The sequence below is a fragment of the Notolepis coatsorum genome (genome assembly GCF_963971535.1).
Source record: "Notolepis coatsorum genome assembly, chromosome: 15".
Lineage (NCBI taxonomy): Eukaryota > Metazoa > Chordata > Actinopteri > Aulopiformes > Paralepididae > Notolepis > Notolepis coatsorum.
In genome coordinates, this window is record NC_140179.1 from 1,457,032 (window position 1) to 1,482,889 (window position 25,858).

General features: G+C 43.3%; 1 protein-coding gene across 1 annotated transcript in view; it reads left to right on the top strand.

The window, feature by feature from the left end:
* The window catches only part of LOC311241691 (FYVE, RhoGEF and PH domain-containing protein 4-like), a 46,036-nt gene that overhangs the window by 14,865 nt on the left and 5,313 nt on the right, over window positions 1–25,858 (top strand). The window contains exons 6-17 of the mRNA XM_084330571.1: window positions 723–868; window positions 2,242–2,398; window positions 3,157–3,295; window positions 5,370–5,428; window positions 9,346–9,489; window positions 10,719–10,891; window positions 11,293–11,323; window positions 11,458–11,541; window positions 11,693–11,818; window positions 13,784–13,930; window positions 23,623–23,763; window positions 25,198–25,293. Of these exons, the coding sequence (XP_084186697.1) occupies window positions 723–868; window positions 2,242–2,398; window positions 3,157–3,295; window positions 5,370–5,428; window positions 9,346–9,489; window positions 10,719–10,891; window positions 11,293–11,323; window positions 11,458–11,541; window positions 11,693–11,818; window positions 13,784–13,930; window positions 23,623–23,763; window positions 25,198–25,293 (1,443 nt within the window). The remainder of the gene's footprint in view (window positions 1–722; window positions 869–2,241; window positions 2,399–3,156; window positions 3,296–5,369; window positions 5,429–9,345; window positions 9,490–10,718; window positions 10,892–11,292; window positions 11,324–11,457; window positions 11,542–11,692; window positions 11,819–13,783; window positions 13,931–23,622; window positions 23,764–25,197; window positions 25,294–25,858) is intronic.

Below are 25,858 nucleotides of genomic sequence, written 5' to 3' on the forward strand. Positions count from 1 at the left end.
GGTCATAGATATCTATAGAACACTAGATAGCTTAAGGCGGACCAGCGTCACTGAACCGCCGCCATCTTGCGGGGGTCAGCCTTGAGTGAGAGTGAGTGAGCTGCACAGACAAAAATACTCATAACTCGCTGAAATATTGACGGATTTACAAACGGTTTGGTTTATTACAAGCATTATTAACGTGGCTATGATTCAAGCGGTTTGTAAAAAAAAAACATCTTTAAAAAATTTTTTTTTATAAGTATGCAGTATCATAACTACATCTTTGATGTTTATAGCAAACCAACCCGTTTGTAAATCCGTCAATATTTCAGCGAGTTATGAGTATTTTTGTCTGTGCAGCTCACTCACTCTCACTCAAGGCTGACTCTCCCAAGATGGCGGCGGTTCAGTGACGCTGGTGACTCCGCCTTAAGCTATCTAGTGTTCTATAGATATCTATGCTCGTGGTGGCTGGGGGGGCGGGGGGAGGGGAGGGGGGGGGTTGTTGTTGTTGTTGTTGTTGTTGTTGTTGTTGTTGTGGTGGTGTTAGACTAACTGCATCTGCCAAGGGAGTTTTTCCACAAAGCAGGATTAGCATGTCGGCCAGATAACTTGTTGTAAGTCCTCTCTCGGCACAATCCATGCTGTGCGTAGTTTTTTATATTGCATAAAGAATTTTGAAAGGTATATCTGGCTAACTGCGTAATCCTGCTTTGTGAACCCCCCCCCCCCAACCCCAGGTGTTCTGCTTGCGTCTGACTGAGGAGGCCGGTCGAGGCTCGTTCCCTCAGGAGGTGGTGAAGAACATCTTCTCCAACATCTCCTCCATACACTCCTTCCACAGCCAGTTCCTGCTGCCGGACCTGGAGACCTGCATGGAACACTGGTGAGCGATCTTTATTAGGGATGCTCGATATTGGCTTTTTTACCGATACCGATATACCGATATTGTCCAACTCTTAATTTCCGATATCGACCGATACCGATATATGCAGGGTTCCCCCCCCCCCCCCCCCCCCCCCAAATTCTTGTTGTGGAATTAACACAACATTATGCATACTTTTGACAATAAATAAAATCAGAATTTGTTCTTACTTGCTTGCCTGGTTAAATAAAGGTTATAGAAATGTAAGAAGAAAAAAAATTGAAAACCGATACCGATATTTTCCGATATCACATTTTAATGCCGATATCGGCCGATAATACCGGACATCCCTAATCATGACCCATTCTGGGTGATTGTTGTAGCAGCAGCAGCCTCATCAATAGTAGTAGTACTAGCAGCAGCAGTAGTACTGCATGGAGCACTGGCAGGTGGCACATGAACTCATTCTAGGAGTTAATATAGTAGTCGTAGTATTGGCAGCATTAGTACTAGTTAATTTGTATAGGACTAGCGGTAGTCCCAATGTACAAATGGGGACGAAGGGACATTTATGCACATGTATTGGGACTGCCCACCAGTTAAGACATTCTGGAAAGATGTGACTCAACAATTATCAAAACTCGTATCTTGGAATATACCAGTACACCCCTCTGTATTACTATTGAATGATGTTTTTGAGTTTGCAGTAAATCCACAGCTAAAGAGATTGGTTTTATCGGGTATCACAGTAGCTAAAAAACTGATCGCATCACGCTGGTTTCAACCGGAAAAAATGTGCCGGAAAGTTTGGTTTCTTACATATCTCGATGTGATTTATCAAGAAATATCTACAGCAAGAATTCTGGGTCTCAATGAATCCAAAATGACAATGTGGTTAGAAGTGGTGGAGAGAATAAAAGCGAGCTTATAATGGTAGTGTCTGGTTAGGTGCGAGGGATAATGGAGGTACTATCCAAGAGGGGGTCCGGGAGGGGGGGGTTCGAGCTGGAGCATATGTGTGTAGGTTTTTAGATAACAGGTATTAGGGGTATATCCTGTATAAGACATTGGTATAAATGGTAATTTCGTTGGATATACACTGTATATTAATGCTTGTGTATCTTATTGTGTGTTGTCATGTTTGTTTATATGTGTGTTTAAAAAATAATAAAAAAAAAAAAAGGACTAGCGGTAGTAAACTTGATATAAACGGCACCAGCAGTTTGTAAACAGTATAAGTACACTTAGTTTACAACTACTAAACTAAGAAATAAAAAATAAAACGGTACGGGTACTTGTATCGGTTATTCGACTGGTGTCAAACTTCATGAGAGTGTTTCTGATCTTCTTCAACGACCAAATAAAGCGTTGAGCCTCTAATGCGCCCCCTGCAGGTGGGAGCGGCCGGGCCTGGGGGAGGTGATGCTGCAACACGCCCCCTTCCTGAGGATGTACGCCGAGTACATCGGCAACTTTGAGCAGGCCATGGAGCTGCTGACGACGTGGAGCGAGCGCTCCGCCGCCTTCAGGAACATCATTCAGGACGTACAGGTGATGCTGACGAGGCTCCGGCACACCGCTGCTCACACGGTCCCGTTAGCCGAGATACCAACTGGTGATCTCAGCCGAGCATTGTTGATTCATTCATTCATTCATTCATTCATTCAATCGTTATCAAAGTTGAACAAATTATTTTTATTATGAATCTCTATTTGCACTTTTTCAATTTACAAAACCTCACAAGAAATTCACAGAAAATCCCCCACAACATTCCACAACGCATAAAAAGAAAATGACGCCAGGGGCGGCTAGGTGGTGTAGTGGGCAAGGCACTCGCCAGCTCTCGGTGTTGCTACCAGCTTGGCTGGTCGTTCATACTAACACAATTGGCAGTGTTAGGGGTGGGAAAGCTGGCGGGTGGGTCCGGGTCGTTGTAAACAGCGACTCCTACAGTTCGGTCGGGGCGCCTGCTCAGCGACGAAAGGATCTAAGGGGGGTAGTGTGATCCTTCCACACGTTACACCCTCTCAGTGAGAGTCCGCGCTGCCAGGTGAAAAGAAGAGGTTGATTGGCTAGACGTGTGTCGGAGGAAGCACGTGATAGCCTCCACTCTCCCAGACCGACTGTGGGGGGTAAGTGCGCAGCGACCAGGAAGGGGATTGGGAATTGGCATAACGACTAACATTGGGATGGGAGAAAAAACGGAGGAAAAAGGAGGAAAAAAAATACCAATAAAAAAAAAAAACGACGCAGAAAAGTTGAACAAATGTGGATCTCTGACTAAACTCTTGGTGTATTGTGTATCTCAGAGGATGGAGGTGTGCGGCAGTCTGACCCTGCAGCACCACATGTTGGAGCCCATCCAGAGGGTCCCTCGCTACGAGATGCTGCTGAGAGACTACCTGAGGAAACTGCCGGAAGACGCCCCCGACTACAGCCAGGCTCACAGTGAGTCGTCTGTGAGATGAGACGTGTAAAGAAAAGGTCACGTGGTTCCACTGTTCAGATTATTTTACTGTCGCAGCTTTTCAAGTTTCAAGTTTCTTTATTAGTTGTCATACAAAAATACCGAATACTTTTATATGAAATGCTTCTTTCTGTTTTGCTCCTGAGAGTGTGCTAGGTAAAAATAGATAAGTATAAAATAGAAAGTCAAAAGTACGTAAACAAGTGTAAACAAAAGTGTTCAATATACATATATACAATATCATCACCAGCAATATACAATGCAGAGTAGAGAAGTTACTGAGTTACAATATACAGTACAATGCAGAAATGGGATGAGGTACAATTTAGGGTAAGGTGCAAATGAGGTATGAGTTGTAGTGCAATCTCTTTACCAATAAATATAAAGTGTTTAAAGTGGGTGCTGCAGTGAGTTGTTTATTTAAAGTGAGTGTGTACGTGTGTGCTGTGAGTGTATTTGATGGTTTGTTACATAGTGTTGTTGTCGTTGAGCCATCCTGATGGTGGGGATAGAAGCTCCTTCTGAGTCTCTCTGTGCTTGCCATGAGACTCTGGTACCGCTTGCCTGCTTTTATCAGAAAAACGTGAGAGATGCTTGTTTTTCCTGGCTCCTCAACCATAGTGATTTGTAAACATGATACACAACCTATATTCTGTCTATACAAACTATAACTGTACTATAAACTGAAAAAGCTATAAATAACTATAGACTAGGGGCGGCTACGTGGTGTGGTGGGCAAGGCGCTCACCACGAATACTGGAGACTGGGCTCGAACAGGAACACCTCCCTGTTCGAGCCCAGCGCTCCACATTGCTTTCAGTTTAGCTGGTCATCCGTACTAATACACATTGGCCGTATTAGGTGGAGGGAAACTGATGGGTGGGGATCAGGCGTTGTGGATAGCGACTCCTACAGGTCGGTTGGTGCGCCTGCGCAGTAGAATCAGGAAGCGACGGGGGCGGGGCCCCTCCAAAGCCCAGACCCCCGACGCTGAAAGATCGAGCCGCGCAGGTGGAAAGATGCGACTGCTGTTACCTCGAGTATCGGAGGGGACTCGTGCTATGTATGGCTTAGTCCACATTACAGCCGGCTTGTGGGAGGCAAGAAACGGCGTTCAAAGACAGGGGAGGGTTGAATTGGAAGATACGAAAATTGGGATGGGAGAAAAATAGAAAATGGGAGAAAAAGTGGATAAAAAAATAAAAATAACGATAGACTATAGGGAGGCGTAGTGGTTACGTCATTGCCGTTTTCCGTGTTCCACCCTCTGTCCAACGCAATGTATTTCCCCATTGCCCATTTCTACATTGTCTCGTTTAAAACAAATAAAGCATTAACATTTGCATGGTGTACCTTTCTGTGCTTATTCATCCACAATCTATAGCTCAACATGAAAATATTTGCAATTAATCATAAAAAAAAATCGCCAAATTTTTTTTCAACTGAAAATGCTTAAACAATAATGGTAGTGATAGAAGGGAACTCATTTTGTGCAAAAATGGAAAGCTTTTCAATTTCCATGCGGCAGATTTGTTACAATAGCCAATAATCGATTTTCCCAATGATAAATCCCTATACGGGTGGAACAACCAGTGACGTCAGACTACACCTCCCTATAAACTAAAACTCGAAACTAAACATAATACACAACGTATATTCTATCTATATATACAAACTATACAATACAAGGTATATGTTAGCAGCAGTGTGTGTGTAATAAGTGTGCTTGTGTGGCGTGTGTGTGTAAGTCACACTGTAGCTGTTGTATTGTTATCTATCATCTTATTAAAGGGGCAGTTCACCAGTAATATCTGAACTTAAAGGGGCATTGATATCTATCCACCCAGATAGTTTTGGTGTGATTTGCTTAGTTTTGGAGATATCTGCTGTAGAGTTACTGAACGGTACTCTGCGTCTGGCGCCCAAAACGTATGTTTTAAAAGACTCAAAAAGCAAGGAAATGAGATTCCTGTAGCTTTTGTAGAAATGTCCCTCATAGGACCTTACTGTCTGGAAGGTAATTATAGCCTTGTCTCTTTCTTTCTCTTCCAACAGAATCCCTGCAGACTATCTCCATGGCCGCCATTCACTCAAACAGTGCCATCCACAAAACTGTACGTTACCATAATACCATAGGCAATTTAGCGCTATACCTCTGTATAGTCTCTCAAAGCTGTGTCTTAACATCATGCTATGTCAGATATTTCACTTTGTTATTTTACCCCACTGTCAACAATAGAAACAGAAAAAAAAGGGGTGCTCGATATTGGCTTTTATACCGATATACCGATATTGTCCGACTCTTAATTTCCGATACCGATATCAACCGATACCGATATATGCAGGGTCCCCCCCCCCCCCCCCCCCCCCCCAAAACTTAATAATTTCAGGTAATTAACATTACTTATTACATGGCGTTTTCACATTCACCGAAATGCTTGCTTGTGATTGGTCAATAGCGCTCGTCAGAGGTCCGATATTACTCGATAACGGACCTCTGAGGAACAATAATGACCGCTGTGCGCAGCTGTTCGCAATCAAGCCCACTGACGCACTGCATCAGTGCAGCCAATCAGACACACCTGCCGGCTGCACTGACAGCGGAGTGTGTGTGACGATGACAGCGGAGCCAGAACAGAACTGCGTCTGCATTTGATCTCGTCTTGTCGATGTAAAATGAAAATCGGTATATTGTTAGTAAGTTAGCCATGTAATAAGCGGGATAATGTATAGCTATACTCGATCATTGTCGCAAAATAATTGACCTTCACTGACATTTAAAACACCTCGGCGCTGCGCCTCGGTATTTTAAACTCTTGTCGGTCAATTATTTTGCGACAATGACATTATCCCTTACATATCTCTTGTCGTGTAATTAACACAACATTATGCATACTTTGACAATAAATAAAATAATAATTTGTTCTTACTTGCTTGCCTGGGTAAATAAAGGTTAAATAAATGTTAAAAAAAAAATTGAAAACCGATACCGATATTTTCCGATATCACATTTTTATGCCAATATCGGCCGATAATACCGGTAGGCCGATAATATCGGACATCCCTAATAAAAACTAACATGCCACCTGTCCATTGACTGTTCTCCCCTGCTCTACCTCTCCCTCTCTCTGTCTCAGTATGCGTGTTCCTTGTCTCTCTGTCCCTTAATGTTATTTCTCTTTATCTTGCTCTCTCTCCCCTTCTCTCACTCTTTTTCATGTTCCCCTGTCTAGAGTTTCACTGTCTTGTATTAGAGTTACTGTCTTGTATTGGGTTCACTGTTTAGTGTTTGTAGTTACTGTCTTGTATTAGGTTCACTGTTTAGTGTTTGTAATTACTGTCTTGTATTAGGTTCACTGTTTAGTGTTTGTAATTACTGTCTTGTATTAGGTTCACTGTTTAGTGTTTGTAGTGACTGTCTTGTATTAGGTTCACTGTTTAGTGTTTGTAGTTACTGTCTTGTATTGGGTTCACTGTTTAGTGTTTGTAGTTACTGTCTTGTATTAGGTTCACTGTTTAGTGTTTGTAATTACTGTCTTGTATTAGGTTCACTGTTTAGTGTTTGTAATTACTGTCTTGTATTAGGTTCACTGTTTAGTGTTTGTAGTTACTGTCTTGTATTAGGTTCACTGTTTAGTGTTTGTAGTTACTGTCTTGTATTAGGTTCACTGTTTAGTGTTTGTAGTGACTGTCTTGTATTAGGTTCACTGTTTAGTGTTTGTAGTTACTGTCTTGTATTAGGTTCACTGTTTAGTGTTTGTAGTTACTGTCTTGTATTAGGTTCACTGTTTAGTGTTTGTAGTTACTGTCTTGTATTAGGTTCACTGTTTAGTGTTTGTAGTGACCGTCTTGTATTAGGTTCACTGTTTAGTGTTTGTAGTTACTGTCTTGTATTAGGTTCACTGTTTAGTGTTTGTAATTACTGTCTTGTATTAGGTTCACTGTTTAGTGTTTGTAGTGACTGTCTTGTATTAGGTTCACTGTTTAGTGTTTGTAGTTACTGTCTTGTATTAGGTTCACTGTTTAGTGTTTGTAGTGACTGTCTTGTATTAGGTTCACTGTTTAGTGTTTGTAGTTACTGTCTTGTATTAGGTTCACTGTTTAGTGTTTGTAGTGACTGTCTTGTATTAGGTTCACTGTTTAGTGTTTGTAGTTACTGTCTTGTATTAGGTTCACTGTTTGGTGTTTGTAGTGACTGTCTTGTATTAGGTTCACTGTTTAGTGTTTGTAGTGACTGTCTTGTATTAGGTTCACTGTTTAGTGTTTGTAGTGACTGTCTTGTATTAGGTTCACTGTTTAGTGTTTGTAGTGACTGTCTTGTATTAGGTTCACTGTTTAGTGTTTGTAGTTACTGTCTTGTATTAGGTTCACTGTTTAGTTAGTGTTTGTAGTTACTGTCTTGTATTAGGTTCACTGTTTAGTGTTTGTAGTTACTGTCTTGTATTAGGTTCACTGTTTAGTTAGTGTTTGTAGTTACTGTCTTGTATTAGGTTCACTGTTTAGTGTTTGTAGTTACTGTCTTGTATTAGGTTCACTGTTTAGTGTTTGTAGTTACTGTCTTGTATTAGGTTCACTGTTTAGTGTTTGTAGTTACTGTCTTGTATTAGGTTCACTGTTTAGTGTTTGTAGTGACTGTCTTGTATTAGGTTCACTGTTTGGTGTTTGTAGTTACTGTCTTGTATTAGGTTCACTGTTTAGTGTTTGTAGTTACTGTCTTGTATTAGGTTCACTGTTTAGTGTTTGTAGTTACTGTCTTGTATTAGGTTCACTGTTTAGTGTTTGTAGTGACTGTCTTGTATTAGGTTCACTGTTTAGTGTTTGTAGTTACTGTCTTGTATTAGGTTCACTGTTTAGTGTTTGTAGTTACTGTCTTGTATTAGGTTCACTGTTTAGTGTTTGTAGTGACTGTCTTGTATTAGGTTTAGTGTTTGTAGTTACTGTCTTGTATTAGGTTCACTGTTTAGTGTTTGTAGTGACTGTCTTGTATTAGGTTTAGTGTTTGTAGTTACTCTCTTGTATTGGGTTCACTGTTTAGTGTTTGTAGTTACTGTCTTGTATTAGGTTCACTGTTTAGTGTTTGTAGTTACTGTCTTGTATTAGGTTCACTGTTTAGTGTTTGTAGTTACTGTCTTGTATTAGGTTCACTGTTTAGTGTTTGTAGTTACTGTCTTGTATTAGGTTCACTGTTTAGTGTTTGTAGTTACTGTCTTGTATTAGGTTCACTGTTTAGTGTTTGTAGTGACTGTCTTGTATTAGGTTCACTGTTTAGTGTTTGTAGTGACTGTCTTGTATTAGGTTCACTGTTTAGTGTTTGTAGTTACTGTCTTGTATTAGGTTTAGGGATGGGTACCTTTAGGGCGGCTAGGTGGTGTAGTGGGCAAGGCACTCGCCACCAGTGTGGAGACGCTAGGATTCGCATGTTTTCAGTTTAGCTGGTCGTCCGCAGTAATACACATTGGCCGTATTACGGGGAGGGAAACTGAAGGGTGGGGATCGGGCGTTGTGAACAAGCGACTCCTACAAGTCGGTTGGTGCGCCTGCGCAGTAGAATCAGGAAGTGTCGGGGGCAGCGTGAGCCTCCCACGCGTTACTCCTCGACACTGAGAGATCGAGCTGCGCAGGTGAAAAGATGCGACTGCTGTTACCTCAAGTACCAGAGGGGACTTGTGCTATGTATGACTTAGTCCACATTGCAGCCGGCTTGTGGGAGGCAAGAAACAGCGTTCGTGACAGGGGAGGGTTGAATTGGATGATAAGAAATTGGGATGGGAGAAAAATATAGAAAAAATGGGAGAAAAAGTGGATCAAAAAAAAGGGATGGGTACCTTTCACATTTGAACCGATACCGGTACCCAACGATACCTTTTTTCTGTACTTTAGTCTCAAGAAATTTTATTTACCTGCCTCAGTTGTAAAAAAAAAAATCCAAACTTCAAATAACTACAATAACCTCTAGTGGCAGTTCACAGGTATGGCACTTTTAATTCATCTGACACTGTGTCTCCTTGTTTTTTTCTTCTCGCCTGTTCAGGAGAGCTTGAAGCGTCAGTTTGAGATCTACGAGATGGTCGGGGAGGAGGAGGTCGTGAACCCGTCCAATGAGTTCCTCAAAGAGGGGCGTCTCCTGAAGCTAGCCGCCAGGAACACCTCCGCCATGGAGCGATACCTCTTCCTGGTTAGACCGCAGAGCGTTCACTTTATTTCACCTCACTTAAAGGTGCTATAGATGACATTCAGCCGCTAGATGTCGCACTTGAGCACCAACATGTCCAATCGGGTGCATTCCACGTGGGGAAGTAGGGAGGGGATACATTCATTTTGGACCCGCCGACATTCTTTGAATGATAAATTCATTAATCAAAAAAGGTTCGGAGGGAAAAGCAATACTTTTATTCCGTACCTTTCTAAAAGCTCTGTGGATGTATTCTTTAATTTTTTTTAAGTATTACTCTGTATTACAATGTCGAGAACATGCATACAAAGTTTACTTTGGCAAGTTTATTTAAACTTGATCAAATTTTATAGTAACGATAATCAATATCTTGACAAATCCCCCCCCCCCCCCCCCCTACTACTACCTACTACTAATACTACCACAGTGTATTCATACTTCTCTGCATTCTGGTTAGACGCCAATTAAATTAGTTGTACTCTGTACTTGTGCAATAACAATTAAATGTAATAAAAAAAATAAATAAAAAAAAAATTTGGAAAAGTTTCAGGATGCTGGAAGCTCATAGCCTATAATATATATTCATATACTAACATTATATAATCTAAAAGAGCTAAATATTACTTTAAATTATAGTATTTTGAAGGCTACCTTCTGTTAACTTCAGTCTGTGACCAGGACAAGTAATTACTCGTGGTACATTGAAACATGCCACGTACCAACATGCAGTGAGGTCGAATGCAATGCAGCGAACCGTCATGTTCCGTGGTCTGCAGGAATGGAACTCTCTTCCCAGACATGTTAAGCAGGAGAATAGTAAATGTCGTTTCAAAATCGTGGTAAAACAACATTTTCAACCGAAGAAATTGACATTCCCTAATAGATAGTGTGTACGTAAATGAAAATGTATGTGTCTGATAAAGAGATGGGTATATATACGTAGATGAAAAGGTATATGTCTGATATGGATATATTATTAAAAGATTGTATAATTGGCTGATATGAACATAGATAATGTATCTAAAAGCTAAATAGTATATTATTATATACTATATACTTATTATATTATTATATTATTTACCAAATAAACGTAAAAACGATGGTAGAGCAGTCGCACACACGCCAGCCGTGGCTCAAAATGTACCAGCTTGGCTTGTTGTGACCGGCGTTCGTTCTCCCCACCGTCTCTCTGTGGCCCTCCCCCCCCCCCCCCCCCCCCTCCCCCCCCCTAGTTTAAGAACATGCTGCTGTGCTGCAGTCCCAAGTTCAGCCTGGTGGGGCAGCGTTTCGCCCTGCGGACGCGGGTCGGGGTGGACGGCATGCAGGTGCAGCGGACGGTCAATGAAGACCACCAGCACACGTTCCAGGTGTCGGGCAAGGAGAAGACCCTCGAGCTGCAGGCCAGGTGTGTGTGTGTGTGTGTGTGTGTGTGTGTGTGTGTGTGTGTGTTTGTCGAAAATATAGATTATATATGGATTAATATTGGGACAACAGTGGCTCAGGAGGTAGCGCGGTCGTCTGGTAATCGGAAAGGTTCCCGGTTCTATTCCGGCCGCTTGAGCAAGATGCTTAACCCCTAACTGCTTCCCCGATGAGCAGGTTGGCACCTTGCGTGGTCGGACTGGTCGCCTCCGGTGTTGGTGTGTGAATCTTGAGGAACAAATTGTAAAGTGCTTTGGATAAAAGCGCTATATAAATGCAGTCCGTTTAAATATAGACCCACGTTGTTTACAGATGTGAGTTAAAACCAGGCGTCGACTTATTTTACTCGTCTCATTATTACTTGTGTTTTTGCTTTGTGCTCAGCTCTGAACAAGACCGAGAACAGTGGATCAAGGTACCGGACTCTCTCCTCTGCACATTACAGTACATCCGATATTAATTACAAAACAACGATATGTCTGTTTCAAATGAGTGTTTGGTGAATCGATCGCATTCGTTTTTTTTTAAACTTGATTTGACTGACTTTAGGCGATTCAGGAGGCCATCGCCGTATTCCAGCAGAGAAATGAAACCTTTAAATTGGCTTCTAGAGAGATGGAGCTGGAGGTGTCTGTAAGTAGAATTATAAATTCTTAACGATAAGGTTTTCTTTTTTTATTTCCATGTCGGATATAATTACAACCATCTTAGGTTGATTTAGGATTTTTCTGTATTAACCAATATTGTGATTTAATCAAAGCCAGTGCGTGTCTGTGGGTTTCAGACGGAGGAGCTGGGCAGGCGTGCTCCTCGCTGGACCAGAGACCACGAGGTGTCGCTGTGTATGAAGTGCCAGGAGCCTTTCAACCCCCTCACTAGGAGGAGACACCACTGCAGGGCCTGTGGCTGTGTGAGTGATGCCTTCACTAGACTTTCAATTCAAGGTGAAGGGTTCAATTCCCCGGGGCAGCGGTGCATCCGGCTTGATCAGACGCCCCCCCCCCCCCCCCCGCGAGCGTAACTGTTTCCTGGAGTAGAGTCCTGGTCGCCTGTATATTTTCCCCAACGGAGTTTCACTTCCGCGTTCGGTTTGCGCTATCTGATTGGCCACTGACGTGCTCAGTGCCAATCGCGTTACTCCTAACAATCGCGCCTAACTTCGAAGTTGGTTAAGGTTAGGGTTAGTTGGTTAAGGTTAGGGTAACAGCCTGCTGGCGCGATTGTTAGGAGTAACACGATTGGTGCTGAGAAAAACGTCAGTGGCCAATCGGATTGCGCAAACCGGAAGTGAAACTCTGTTGGGGAAAATATACACGCGTCCTGGTCGTTGCAATAGCGACTCCTACTGGTCGGTCGGGGGGGCGCCTGTTCAGCAGGGAGGAGATCTGGGGGAGATGGCGTGAACTTCCGCACGCGCTGCGCTCTGTGCCCAGTGGAACTCCTCTGCTGTCGGGGTGAAAAGAAGCCCCAGGCAGGTCTCTGAGGTGGCGTGTGGGAGTCCTCCCCAGGTCTCTGAGGGGGCGTGTGGGAGTCCTCCCCAGGTCTCTGAGGTGGCGTGTGGGAGTCCTCCCCAGACTGACAGTAGGGCAGCGCAATGACCAGGGGGGGGGGGGGGGTTGACATAATGACTAAATTGGGGGATGACATTTAATTTTTTTATTAAATATAAATTCAAGGTGAGAAGACTTTTCTTATTAACTAATGAATTAATCAGCCACCTGGCCACAAGGAGTGGGAATCACCCCACGATACCATATTATCACGATACTGGAGTCACAATATTGTAATATTGCGATTTATTAACTTTTTTTATATATCGATACATTAGTTAGTGTATCTATATATATATCGACACGCATAATGTCACGATATATCGCCAAGCACTGTTCTCTTCTATGGGTGGATTAATGACTGGTGTTGACTACATTTACACTGTCTTTTTACTGGAGGGTTGTCCCTTTTGTTGAAGCTTAAGCAGTTGATAGGGTCTTTGTTGCTAACCTTTTTAGTTGATTACACCCCCCCCCCCCCCCCACCACAAGCACTAGATTAAAAAAGGTATGATTGTATATTCATACTAGGGGTGTAACGGTACACAAACCACGGTACGTACCTCGGTTTTGAAGTCAAGGTTCGGTACGGTTTTCGGTACAGTGGGGGAAAGTTTGGCTTTCCATGTTCCACTCAGGGGTGATGTAGTGTGCAGCAACTAATTGTACTTGTAGGGCTGTCAACAAATATTCTATATTGAAATTAATCGACTTGTAAAGAAAAATATATATATATATAATTATATTAGATTGTGAAAAAAAACAGCCCCCGGTGGGCGGTCGTTAGTGGTTACGGTAAACGGTACGGTACACACTGAAACTTGTTCGGTATGGATACGTGTACCTTTACACCCCTAATTCATACTCATAGTATAATATTCATATTCGAAGCGTTATTGACCATATTTATTGTAACGTATAATATAACTGATGGGGCATACAGACCCTCATCTGCCCATATGCTTATCATATACTTGCTCATATGTTTATATTCAGAGTTAATTATATTGTTTACACTGCTTATTTCCATCTATACTTTAATTGTACTGCCTATATTTATGTCTTCTACTATTACCATGCCCATACCTGTACCTCCATTTCTTCCCCCATGCTGCTATGACACCTGAATTTCCCCCAAGGAAATAAAGGAATATCTTATCTTATTAATTTGTAGAAGGACAATAATGTGGGGAATGTAATTTTACTTTAGAGGTTTTAAAATGATAGATTAAAATCCTACATAATCAGCTGACCACAAAAAAAACCCAGAAGCCATTCAGTGGAGGACGACTCTAACCACCAGTTTTGATCCCATCGTCTCCCAGGTGGTGTGTTGGAAGTGCTCGGAAAACAAGGTCGCCTTGGAGTACGACGGCAACAAGCTGAACAAAGTGTGTAACGAATGTTACTCCATCCTAACTGGCCAGGACACAGAGGAGAAGAGGGAGGGCAAGAGAAGAGGGACACTAGAGGTCAGTAAACGGTTGGATGGAGGGGGGGGGGGGCGGCGATCTTTTCGAGAGGCAGCCTGTCAGACTTTGAATGAGATGGAACAGGGATACCCGAGGTATTATTCCCCACCCATCAATCATCCATAGCAACACTACTATCACCGACATCCAAGAAGGGGGATCCCCCCTTGAACGGCCCGTCTAAGGTTTTGCTCCTCCACATTGCCTGTGGTGCTTTTTTCCCCTATTGCTAGGTTTTTAGTGAGTTTTTCCTTACCTTCGCTGGGGTATGTCTGCGAGTGTTGTTTTGGATTTCATGATGGGTTTTTTGTTCTTGATTTATTGTGATGTTTCTTCTTGACTGTGATTGCGGGCTTTACAAATAAATGTGATTTTGATTTGGTTGCAGAATGTTGGGAATATCCGAAGGTGGAAACCTTCTAGAATTAAGGGGAACAAAATAGAAATATAGGGGTTATTTGGCTGTGTTTACCATGTTATATGTAGATGGAAACAAAGCTTTTACCATGGCATAAGCAGATATAATTCCAAACCGTTCTAATGGAGATAAAGAAAAACAATAATTTAGTTATCAATTGAACTTTAAGTGAGTTAACTCTTCACATTGTATTATATTGGAGTGCTCAACACATGTGATGGGAGAATGCACTGTGCCTGCTGAATTCCCATTAGATGGGATGCTGTGAAGTCTAAAGATAACGGGGACTAACGAGACCAGACCCCTATCTCTTTGAATGGGCATCTGTATCTAATACTTATTTCATATTTAAAGTCACTGGTAACTTACTTACAACATTGGATGTTAAGTCAACAGTTACGTTGGTCTAAAACGCACGTGTCATGTGGTAGAATTTCTCCTGTTACTTTGAGTAAAGAAATTATTTTCCACAAAGGTCAAAAGTACGGAAATGTAAAGGTTTATTTTTGTACCGAGACAATAATCTGAATGTTTGCACAGAGCAGACAGCAATATTCTCAAAGTACATTAATTATTGATACAATGATATATTGAAAAAGATATCAAGACATTTAAGGTTACCGTGGCAACCAAAGACTGCGATTCCCAGTCTTTTGGCAGAGATCATGGCAAAAGTCTCTGGTCAAACTACCACAGTGATCCTTCTCATTATATAGGCTGTCTCTGGTTAAACTACCACAGTGATCCTTCTCATTATATAGACTGTCTCTGGTTAAACTACCACAGTGATCCTTCTCATTATATAGACTGTCTCTGGTTAAACTACCACAGTGATCCTTCTCATTATATAGACTGTCTCTGGTTAAACTACCACAGTGATCCTTCTCATTATATAGACTGTCTCTGGTTAAACTACCACAGTGATCCTTCTCATTATATAGGCTGTCTCTGGTTAAACTACCACAGTGATCCTTCTCATTATATAGACTGTCTCTGGTTAAACTACCACAGTGATCCTTCTCATTATATAGACTGTCTCTGGTTAAACTACCACAGTGATCCTTCTCATTACATAGACTGTCTCTGGTTAAACTACCACAGTGATCCTTCTCATTATATAGACTGTCTCTGGTTAAACTACCACAGTGATCCTTCTCATTACATAGACTGTCTCTGGTTAAACTACCACAGTGATCCTTCTCATTATATAGACTGTCTCTGGTTAAACTACCACAGTGATCCTTCTCATTACTGGGCTCTGTTAAGGAAGGACAGGACACACTCACTGAGAAACATTGCTTTATACTGAAAACTAGGGTAAGCCATTTTAAGTTTATTAGTGAATCTTAAAAGTGAGGAACCAGCTGACTTGATTAAAGGGGCGTGTTTAAAACGGCCATTTTGTTTAGTTAAGTGCCCCCATTAAGGGACTGTTTCCTGTTTACTAGTAGCATCTGATTTGCTGAGTGAGCCATTAAGAGCCTGCCCTGTTTAAAAGCAGAGGTCCACACTGTGTTGAAATCACTCTGTACTGGGCTCTGTTAAGGAAGGACAGGACACACTCACTGAGAAACATTGCTTTATACTGAAAACTAGGGTAAGCCATTTTAAGTTTATTAGTGAATCTTAAAAGTGAGGAACCAGCTGACTTGATTAAAGGGGCGTGTTTAAAACGGCCATTTTGTTTAGTTAAGTGCCCCCATTAAGGGACTGTTTCCTGTTTACTAGTAGCATCTGATTTGCTGAGTGAGCCATTAAGAGTCTGCCCTGTTTAAAAGCAGAGGTCCACACTGTGTTGAAATCACTCTGTACTGGGCTCTGTTAAGGAAGGACAGGACACACTCACTGAGAAACATTGCTTTATACTGAAAACTAGGGTAAGCCATTTTAAGTTTATTAGTGAATCTTAAAAGTGAGGAACCAGCTGACTTGATTAAAGGGGCGTGTTTAAAACGGCCATTTTGTTTAGTTAAGTGCCCCCATTAAGGGACTGTTTCCTGTTTACTAGTAGCATCTGATTTGCTGAGTGAGCCATTAAGAGCCTGCCCTGTTTAAAAGCAGAGGTCCACACTGTGTTGAAATCACTCTGTACTGGGCTCTGTTAAGGAAGGACAGGACACACTCACTGAGAAACATTGCTTTATACTGAAAACTAGGGTAAGCCATTTTAAGTTTATTAGTGAATCTTAAAAGTGAGGAACCAGCTGACTTGATTAAAGGGGCGTGTTTAAAACGGCCATTTTGTTTAGTTAAGTGCCCCCATTAAGGGACTGTTTCCTGTTTACTAGTAGCATCTGATTTGTTGAGTGAGCCATTAAGAGTCTGCCCTGTTTAAAAGCAGAGGTCCACACTGTGTTGAAATCACTCTGTACTGGGCTCTGTTAAGGAAGGACAGGACACACTCACTGAGAAACATTGCTTTATACTGAAAACTAGGGTAAGCCATTTTAAGTTTATTAGTGAATCTTAAAAGTGAGGAACCAGCTGACTTGATTAAAGGGGCGTGTTTAAAACGGCCATTTTGTTTAGTTAAGTGCCCCCATTAAGGGACTGTTTCCTGTTTACTAGTAGCATCTGATTTGCTGAGTGAGCCATTAAGAGCCTGCCCTGTTTAAAAGCAGAGGTCCACACTGTGTTGAAATCACTCTGTACTGGGCTCTGTTAAGGAAGGACAGGACACACTCACTGAGAAACATTGCTTTATACTGAAAACTAGGGTAAGCCATTTTAAGTTTATTAGTGAATCTTAAAAGTGAGGAACCAGCTGACTTGATTAAAGGGGCGTGTTTAAAACGGCCATTTTGTTTAGTTAAGTGCCCCCATTAAGGGACTGTTTCCTGTTTACTAGTAGCATCTGATTTGCTGAGTGAGCCATTAAGAGCCTGCCCTGTTTAAAAGCAGAGGTCCACACTGTGTTGAAATCACTCTGTACTGGGCTCTGTTAAGGAAGGACAGGACACACTCACTGAGAAACATTGCTTTATACTGAAAACTAGGGTAAGCCATTTTAAGTTTATTAGTGAATCTTAAAAGTGAGGAACCAGCTGACTTGATTAAAGGGGCGTGTTTAAAACGGCCATTTTGTTTAGTTAAGTGCCCCCATTAAGGGACTGTTTCCTGTTTACTAGTAGCATCTGATTTGCTGAGTGAGCCATTAAGAGCCTGCCCTGTTTAAAAGCAGAGGTCCACACTGTGTTGAAATCACTCTGTACTGGGCTCTGTTAAGGAAGGACAGGACACACTCACTGAGAAACATTGCTTTATACTGAAAACTAGGGTAAGCCATTTTAAGTTTATTAGTGAATCTTAAAAGTGAGGAACCAGCTGACTTGATTAAAGGGGCGTGTTTAAAACGGCCATTTTGTTTTGTTAAGTGCCCCCATTAAGGGCCAGGTGTTAAGACAGCACTAATTAGTGATAGTGATAGTGATAGTGATTTAAAGGCTTGCTGGTGTAGCGTCAGCGAAGCGTCGAGAAACGAAGAGGGACAAAGAGGAGGAGTTTTCCTGGAGTTCTTCGCCGAGGGATCCACCGATCCACCCAGTGCTAAGTACACCATAATCCTATATTTCCCTCCCACACTGCTATCTCTCTACTTCCTCCCTGCCACTCTTGACAAGACAATGTGTCTCATACCTATATCCACAATCTGCTCCTCCAGAACTGACTCTACCCATCCACGCCAGTTTGCTAGCAACCCGGCTAATCTCTCCTACCCTCCTACAGCCACTAATACACCTGTCACAGTACGGGGAGGCTTATGGAATTGTCAATCAGCGGTCAAGAAAGCTGACTTCATTACTGCCTACGCCCATAGTCTAAATCTGCAGCTCCTGGCTCTAACTGAGACCTGGATAACCCCCAATAACTCATCAACACCTGCAGCATTATCTACAAACTATAACTTCACTCACACACCTCGACCTTCCAGACGGGGTGGAGGCACTGCCCTCATGACATCTCCTTCATGGGCTACAAACGTAACACCACTCCCAGAACTGTCACTCTCCTCTCTCGAATATCATGCAGTATCTGTCTCTAATCCTTTCAATCTCACCATTGTTACACTCTACCGCCCTCCAGGTACACTCGATCACTTCACAGATGAGCTGGACATGCTTCTTAGCTCCTTACCGGAAGATGGTACCCCTCTCCTTCTACTGGGCGACTTCAACCTGCCTGACTCATCTCAGTCAGTCATAGTAGTCTCCCTCCTACAATCGTTTGACCTGACTCCCACTGCCATGCCTCCCACCCACAAAGCAGGCAACTCCTTGGATCTCATATTTTCCCGTAACTCCAGCATCATTAACACCACGGTAACTCCCCTACATGTATCTGACCATTCCTTCATATCCTTCTCACTAACTCTCATGCTTAACCGAAAGGTCTTCACCCCAACTCAAACAGTCTCACTCAGACGCAACCTGCCCTCCCTATCCCCCTCCACCCTCTCCTGACATACTATCCGCTCTACCTTTGAGTGACACCTTCTCTGCTCTCTCCACAGAGATGGCAACCTCCACCCTCCTTTCAGCCCTTGCAACCTCCTTCGACAAGCTCTGTCCCCTCGTTGAGAAACCTGCCCGCCGTTCCCCACCCAGTCCATGGCTGACAGATCCAGTGAGAGAACAAAGACAGGTCCTGAGAGCAGCTGAAAGGAAGTATAGAAAGTCACGCCTCACTGCTGACATCGACACATATCACAACCTCTTGTTAACATTCTCCAAAACCATCACTAATGCCAAAGCTTCTTTCTTCCACCATAGGATCGAGGCCTCTGCCAAGAATCTTCGCAAACTGCATGCTACCATGTCCTCCCTCCTCACTCCCCCCCCACCCCCCCCTCCCTCATCTTTCTCTGCCGAAGACTTTGCGATCTTCTTTGAGGAAAAAGTGGAGAACATCCGCAGCTCCTTCTCCCAACCCCCACCCATTCCAAATGCTGAATCGAGAACCTCATCCTTCACTCTGTCATCTTTCTCTCCCATTACAGAAGCAGAGACCCTGACACTGGTAACGTCAAACCGTCCGACTACTTGCCAGCTGGACCAGCTACCCTCCCCACTCCTCCAGACCATAGCACCAGACATCCTCCCATTCCTAACTGCAACCATCAACTCCTCACTCAACTCGGGGGTGGTCCCCACCTCCCTAAAACAAGCCAGAGTCACGCCGCTCATAAAAAAACCAACCCTGAACCCTACCGTCATAGGCAACTACCGTCCTGTCTCTCTTCTCTCCTTCCTTTCTAAAACACTTGAACGTGCTGTATCCAACCAACTTACTGCTTATCTCTTACAGAATGACCTCCTAGACCCTAATCAGTCAGGCTTCAGGACTGGTCACTCCACAGAGACAGCCCTCATTGCGGTCACAGAGGCACTTCACTTAGCAAAAGCGAAAGGCCTCTCCTCTGTCCTGATTCTCCTAGATCTATCTGCAGCCTTCGACACAGTCAACCACCAGATCCTCCTTGCGGCCCTCGCAGGAATGGGAGTGGCTGGCTCTGCGCTGACATGGCTGTCATCATACCTCAATGACCGCTCCTACCAAGTGTCATGGAGAGGGACCCTGTCGGCCACCCGCCCCCCTGCGGACGGGTGTCCCCCAGGGCTCGGTTTTAGGACCCCTTCTCTTCTCCCTCTACACTAAATCACTGGGTAACATTATCACGTCTCATGGCTTCTCCTACCATTGTTATGCCGACGATACTCAACTCTTCCTCTCCTTCCCTCCCTCAGATATCCACGTCTCTGAGCGGATCTCGGCCTGTCTGTCCGACATCTCAGCCTGGATGACGTCCAACCACCTCAAACTGAACCTAAGCAAAACAGAATTGCTCCACCTGCCGGCCAAATCCTCCCCCCTAACCGACCTTTCAATCACAGTCGAGAATACAGCTGTGACTGCGTCCCCGACCGCCAAGAACCTTGGTGTTGTCCTCGACGACCAGTTGAACTTCTCTGCTCACATCGCAGCGACGACCAGAACCTGCCGATTCCTCCTGAGCAACGTCAGAAGGATACGCCCCTTCCTGACAAAAGAAGCCACCCAACTCCTCGTCCAATCAACAGTCATCTCCCGCCTCGACTACTGCAATGCACTGCTCGCTGGCCTCCCGGCCACTGCCACTAAGCCTCTTCAACTCATTCAGAACGCAGCGGCCCGCCTGATCTCAAACCTACCGAAGTCGGCCCATGTCACCCCACTTCTTAGGGACCTGCACTGGCTCCCCATTGCTGCACGAATCCGCTTCAAGGCCCTCGACCTAGCATACCGTGCGGCAAAGGGAACCGCTCCCGCCTACCTCCGGTCAATGGTCTCTAACTACACACCCTCAAGACCCCTACGCTCTGCATCTTCTGGCCGCCTCAGACCTACTCCTATCCAAGCTCCGGGAGGGTCATCAAAGAGAAGTCGCCTATTCTCAGTCCTTGCCCCACAATGGTGGAATGAACTACCCACCCCAGTTAGGACAGCCGAATCACGTCCAATCTTTCGCCGTCGACTAAAGACGCACTTCTTCAACCATTATCTGAATAAAAAAAAAAAAAAAAAACAATAAAAAAATCTAACCCTAACTAACCGTACTGTCATGCACTTGTCCTAATAAACTAACCTACACTGTAGCACTCAACACTTTGATGAACATTGTTGCTCAGCTGATAGAGTTGTGCCCTTCCTGATGGCTTGTCGTACAGAACTTGTAAGTCGCTTTGGATAAAAGCGTCAGCTAAATGACTAAATGTAAATGTTATATAGACTGTCTCTGGTTAAACTACCACAGTGATCCTTCTCATTATATAGACTGTCTCTGGTTAAACTACCACAGTGATCCTTCTCATTATATAGACTGTCTCTGGTCAAACTACCACAGTGATCCTTCTCATTATATAGACTGTCTCTGGTTAAACTACCACAGTGATCCTTCTCATTATATAGACTGTCTCTGGTTAAACTACCACAGTGATCCTTCTCATTATATAGACTGTCTCTGGTTAAACTACCACAGTGATCCTTCTCATTATATAGACTGTCTCTGGTTAAACTACCACAGTGATCCTTCTCATTATATAGACTGTCTCTGGTTAAACTACCACAGTGATCCTTCTCATTATATAGACTGTCTCTGGTTAAACTACCACAGTGATCCTTCTCATTATATAGACCGTCTCTGGTTAAACTACCACAGGGATCCTTCTCATTATATAGACCGTCTCTGGTTAAACTACCACAGTGATCCTTCTCATTATATAGACTGTCTCTGGTTAAACTACCACAGTGATCCTTCTCATTATATAGACTGTCTCTGGTTAAACTACCACAGTGATCCTTCTCATTATATAGACCGTCTCTGGTTAAACTACCACAGTGATCCTTCTCATTATATAGACTGTCTCTGGTTAAACTACCACAGTGATCCTTCTCATTATATAGACCGTCTCTGGTTAAACTACCACAGTGATCCTTCTCATTATATAGACTGTCTCTGGTTAAACTACCACAGTGATCCTTCTCATTATATAGACTGTCTCTGGTTAAACTACCACAGTGATCCTTCTCATTATATAGACCGTCTCTGGTTAAACTACCACAGTGATCCTTCTCATTATATAGACTGTCTCTGGTTAAACTACCACAGTGATCCTTCTCATTATATAGACTGTCTCTGGTTAAACTACCACAGTGATCCTTCTCATTACATAGACTGTCTCTGGTTAAACTACCACAGTGATCCTTCTCATTATATAGACTCTCTGGTTAAACTACCACAGTGATCCTTCTCATTATATAGACTGTCTCTGGTTAAACTACCACAGTGATCCTTCTCATTACATAGACTGTCTCTGGTTAAACTACCACAGTGATCCTTCTCATTATATAGACTGTCTCTGGTTAAACTACCACAGGGATCCTTCTCATTATATAGACTGTCTCTGGTTAAACTACCACAGTGATCCTTCTCATTATATAGACTGTCTCTGGTTAAACTACCACCGTGATCCTTCTCATTATATAGACTGTCTCTGGTTAAACTACCACCGTGATCCTTCTCATTATATATGCTGTCTCTGGTTAAACTACCACAGTGATCCTTCTCATTATATATGCTGTCTCTGGTTAAACTACCACCGTGATCCTTCTCATTATATAGACTGTCTCTGGTTAAACTACCACCGTGATCCTTCTCATTATATAGACTGTCTCTGGTTAAACTACCACAGTGATCCTTCTCATTATATAGACTGTCTCTGGTTAAACTACCACAGTGATCCTTCTCATTATATAGACTGTCTCTGGTTAAACTACCACAGTGATCCTTCTCATTATATAGACTGTCTCTGGATGCTGGCAGTCACCTGTACATGTCATGGAGGAGTGTATTGTGTATTGAAGGCACAGTGCAGAGTTTCAATTCAACTGGATTTCCATTAAAGGACCATACCAGTCTAATTTTGACTTCTTCCCATTACTGGATTGCTGCTGTCATTAACACATTGTGTTCGTAAGTGTATATGGTGTGTGTATGTATATATATATATATATATAGGTGTGTTTTAGCTAGGGCGGCTACGTGGCGTAGTGGGCAAGGCGCTCGCCACGAATGACGGAGACGCTGGGCTTGCCTGTTCGAGCCCAGCGCTCCACATTGCTTTCAGTTTAGCTGGTCGTTCATACTAATACACATTGGCCGTATTAGGGGGTGGGAATCTGATGGGTGGGGATCGGGCGTTGTGGACAGCGACTCCTACAGGTCGGTTGGTGCGCCTGCACAGTAGAATCAGGAAGTGTCGGGGGCAGCGTGAGCCTCCCACGCGTTACTCCTCGCCACTGAGAGATCGAGCTGCGCAGGTGAAAAGATGAGACTGCTGTTACCTCAAGTACCGGAGGGGACTTGTGCTATGTATGACTTAGTCCACATTGCAGCCGGCTTGTGGGAGGCAAGAAACAGCGTTCGTGACAGGGGAGGGTTGAATTGGATGATACGAAATTGGGATGGGAGAAAAATATAGAAAATGGGAGAAAAAGTGGATTAAAAAAAAAAAAAAATTTTAGCTGGTATCCGCTTACCTTACTAAAATGCCGTTCACACTGGTGTTGAAAAGAGGTATAAAATAAAAATACTCCCATGAGACTGTAAACCTGACCTTCTGAAAACCACAGAGTTGTTATGTTTAGTTAACACTACTACAAAACGTCTGCATTAAGTTGGGTGCGCTTGTTATCAACTGCCGCCCATAAGTCCTCTTTGTCATGTGTTCTGTCCCAGACTGAGGCGTCCCCTGTGGCCTGTGACAGTGTGATGAGTGGCTTCGTACTGTATGGAGATGACCCCCGCACCTGGCAGAGGGTGTGGTCTGTCATCCCCAGGACCCAGCCCCTGGCGCTCCACATCTACACTGCTCCACAGGTAGGAGTGAAAACACACGTGCACGTGCACACGCACACACACTCTTGAGTGTAGGGATGCCAATACTGATGTTGGCAATCTGGCTAAAATAGTGTTATCTGTATCGGAGAATTGTCCCAATGTCCATGTGCAACATGTCAGAAATCAAAGCCAAGCGACTTTGATGTTAAATGGTACATGCATATAGTGCTTTTATTCAAATCTCTTTACAATTTGTTCCTCACATTTCACTCACACATTCAATTAGCGGCAATTAGGGGTTAAGTGTCTTTGCTCAAGGACACTTCGACATGCTGCCCGGGAGGAGCGGGAATTGAAGCGGGAACCTCCAGATTACCAGACCACTGCTCTACCTCCTGAGCCACTCAGTGAAAGTGCGCCTTTCTGCATAATACCTACTGGGGCTGACCTCGACTAGTCGACTAATCGATCGAAATGAGCCGTAGTCAACTGCCAACCTCTTAGTCGAATGCAAACAAAGTATATAAGTATACATTTTTATTTAAAAAAAAATATATCATTCTTTCCAAAATCAAAGAGGCCTAGACGCATGGCTAACGCTAATGGCGCACATACCAGCGAGGCTAACTGCCTAAGAAAACGGGCACAGAGGCACTGAAAGAGGATTTCACCCATCTAATAAACACACTGACTAGACAAATATCAAGATGTATCCATCAGTGGACCAATTGCATGCTTTTGCAGAGGACAAGAAGCCTTCCGTCGACTCCTTCAGACATTAAGCACTGCCCACAGCCCAAATGGAATGATCCCAAAAAATATATATATATATTTTTTGCATTCTACCAGTCGACTATCTGCACATTTTGGCTAATCAAAGTCGACTATAAAAATCCTTAGTCGGGGACAGGCCTAATACCTACACAACTTGACTAATTTTATCTCAAACCTTTATTTCTGAGGTTACCCTCATTTACAGCGACGACGAGCTTCTGAAACAAAGATGCGGTTATCAGCAAATCCATACATGGAGGCACAACAACAACAACAACATAAGAATACACAATAAAAGTCAGCTGAGACCGTTCCAAATCTACACAATAAAAATCAGCTGAGACTGTTTCAAATCGACACACAGTGGTCGGAGATCATACTTTTAAATGCAGCAAAAGAGGGAAGAACCTTCAGCTTCAGAGTCAGTTGGAGGGCGTTCCAGGTGTTGGAAGCATCAAAGGAAAAAGCTTTTTTTTGTAGTTCAGAGCAAACTGGAGGAACCCTGAGAACCAACCAGTCATTTTAATGTGTAGAACAGGGGGACGTTTCCCAATAAGGGCTTTAAAAATCAACAAATAGTTATGCCTTTCAACCAGAGAAGGCCATCCAACCTGCCTACTCCCATCCCATCCACACCTCTTCGCATCATAAACGATCCTACCTCCTCGTTCTCTCCTACTTACACTACCACATCCCCAGGACGTGAAGGCCTTGACCAGTGTGTCTCTGCTGGGCTGCTGTGTGGAGGATTCCCCCCGGTTGGCTCTGGAGCCCGAGGGAGAGGCCCGTTTCAAGGTATATAAATAAAGCATTGTGAACGGTTGACATGCATGGTTCTTTATGGAAAATACTCTTCCTTTAGTTTGGACCAGCTTCATGGTTGAAAGGAAAGAAGTTGATGTTGGTAAGCTTGGTGTATAAAATCTGACATTCAGGTGTTAAATCTCAACATATGATCAAGCTATTTTACTTGCAATGGAATTGTTTCACTACTATAAAGTTAATGTTGGTGGTTCCAAAAGACTCTACAGCCATGCCCTGTTAATAAGACTACTTTGTTCTGTAATAGCCCTTTAATATGTTGTTGTTGACAGGAAAGGGTAATTGATTTATGCCAGTGTAATCGTTCAGCGTGATGTGCTCCAGCTAGTGTCGCACTCTAGTCTTCTGTTAAGGTTACTGGCCCTTTAAGAGTTTCTTCTTCTAACGTCGCGCAAGTTTGAGCTCAGTTCAGCTGTCTGACGGTGCGGCAGTAGTTTACTTCTGTCCCTTTGAGGAACGTGTGCGTCAATGACAGACGTGAGTACAGTACTTATGTTTAGTTCCTGCCTAATTCATTCATTCAGCTTACCCTACACTT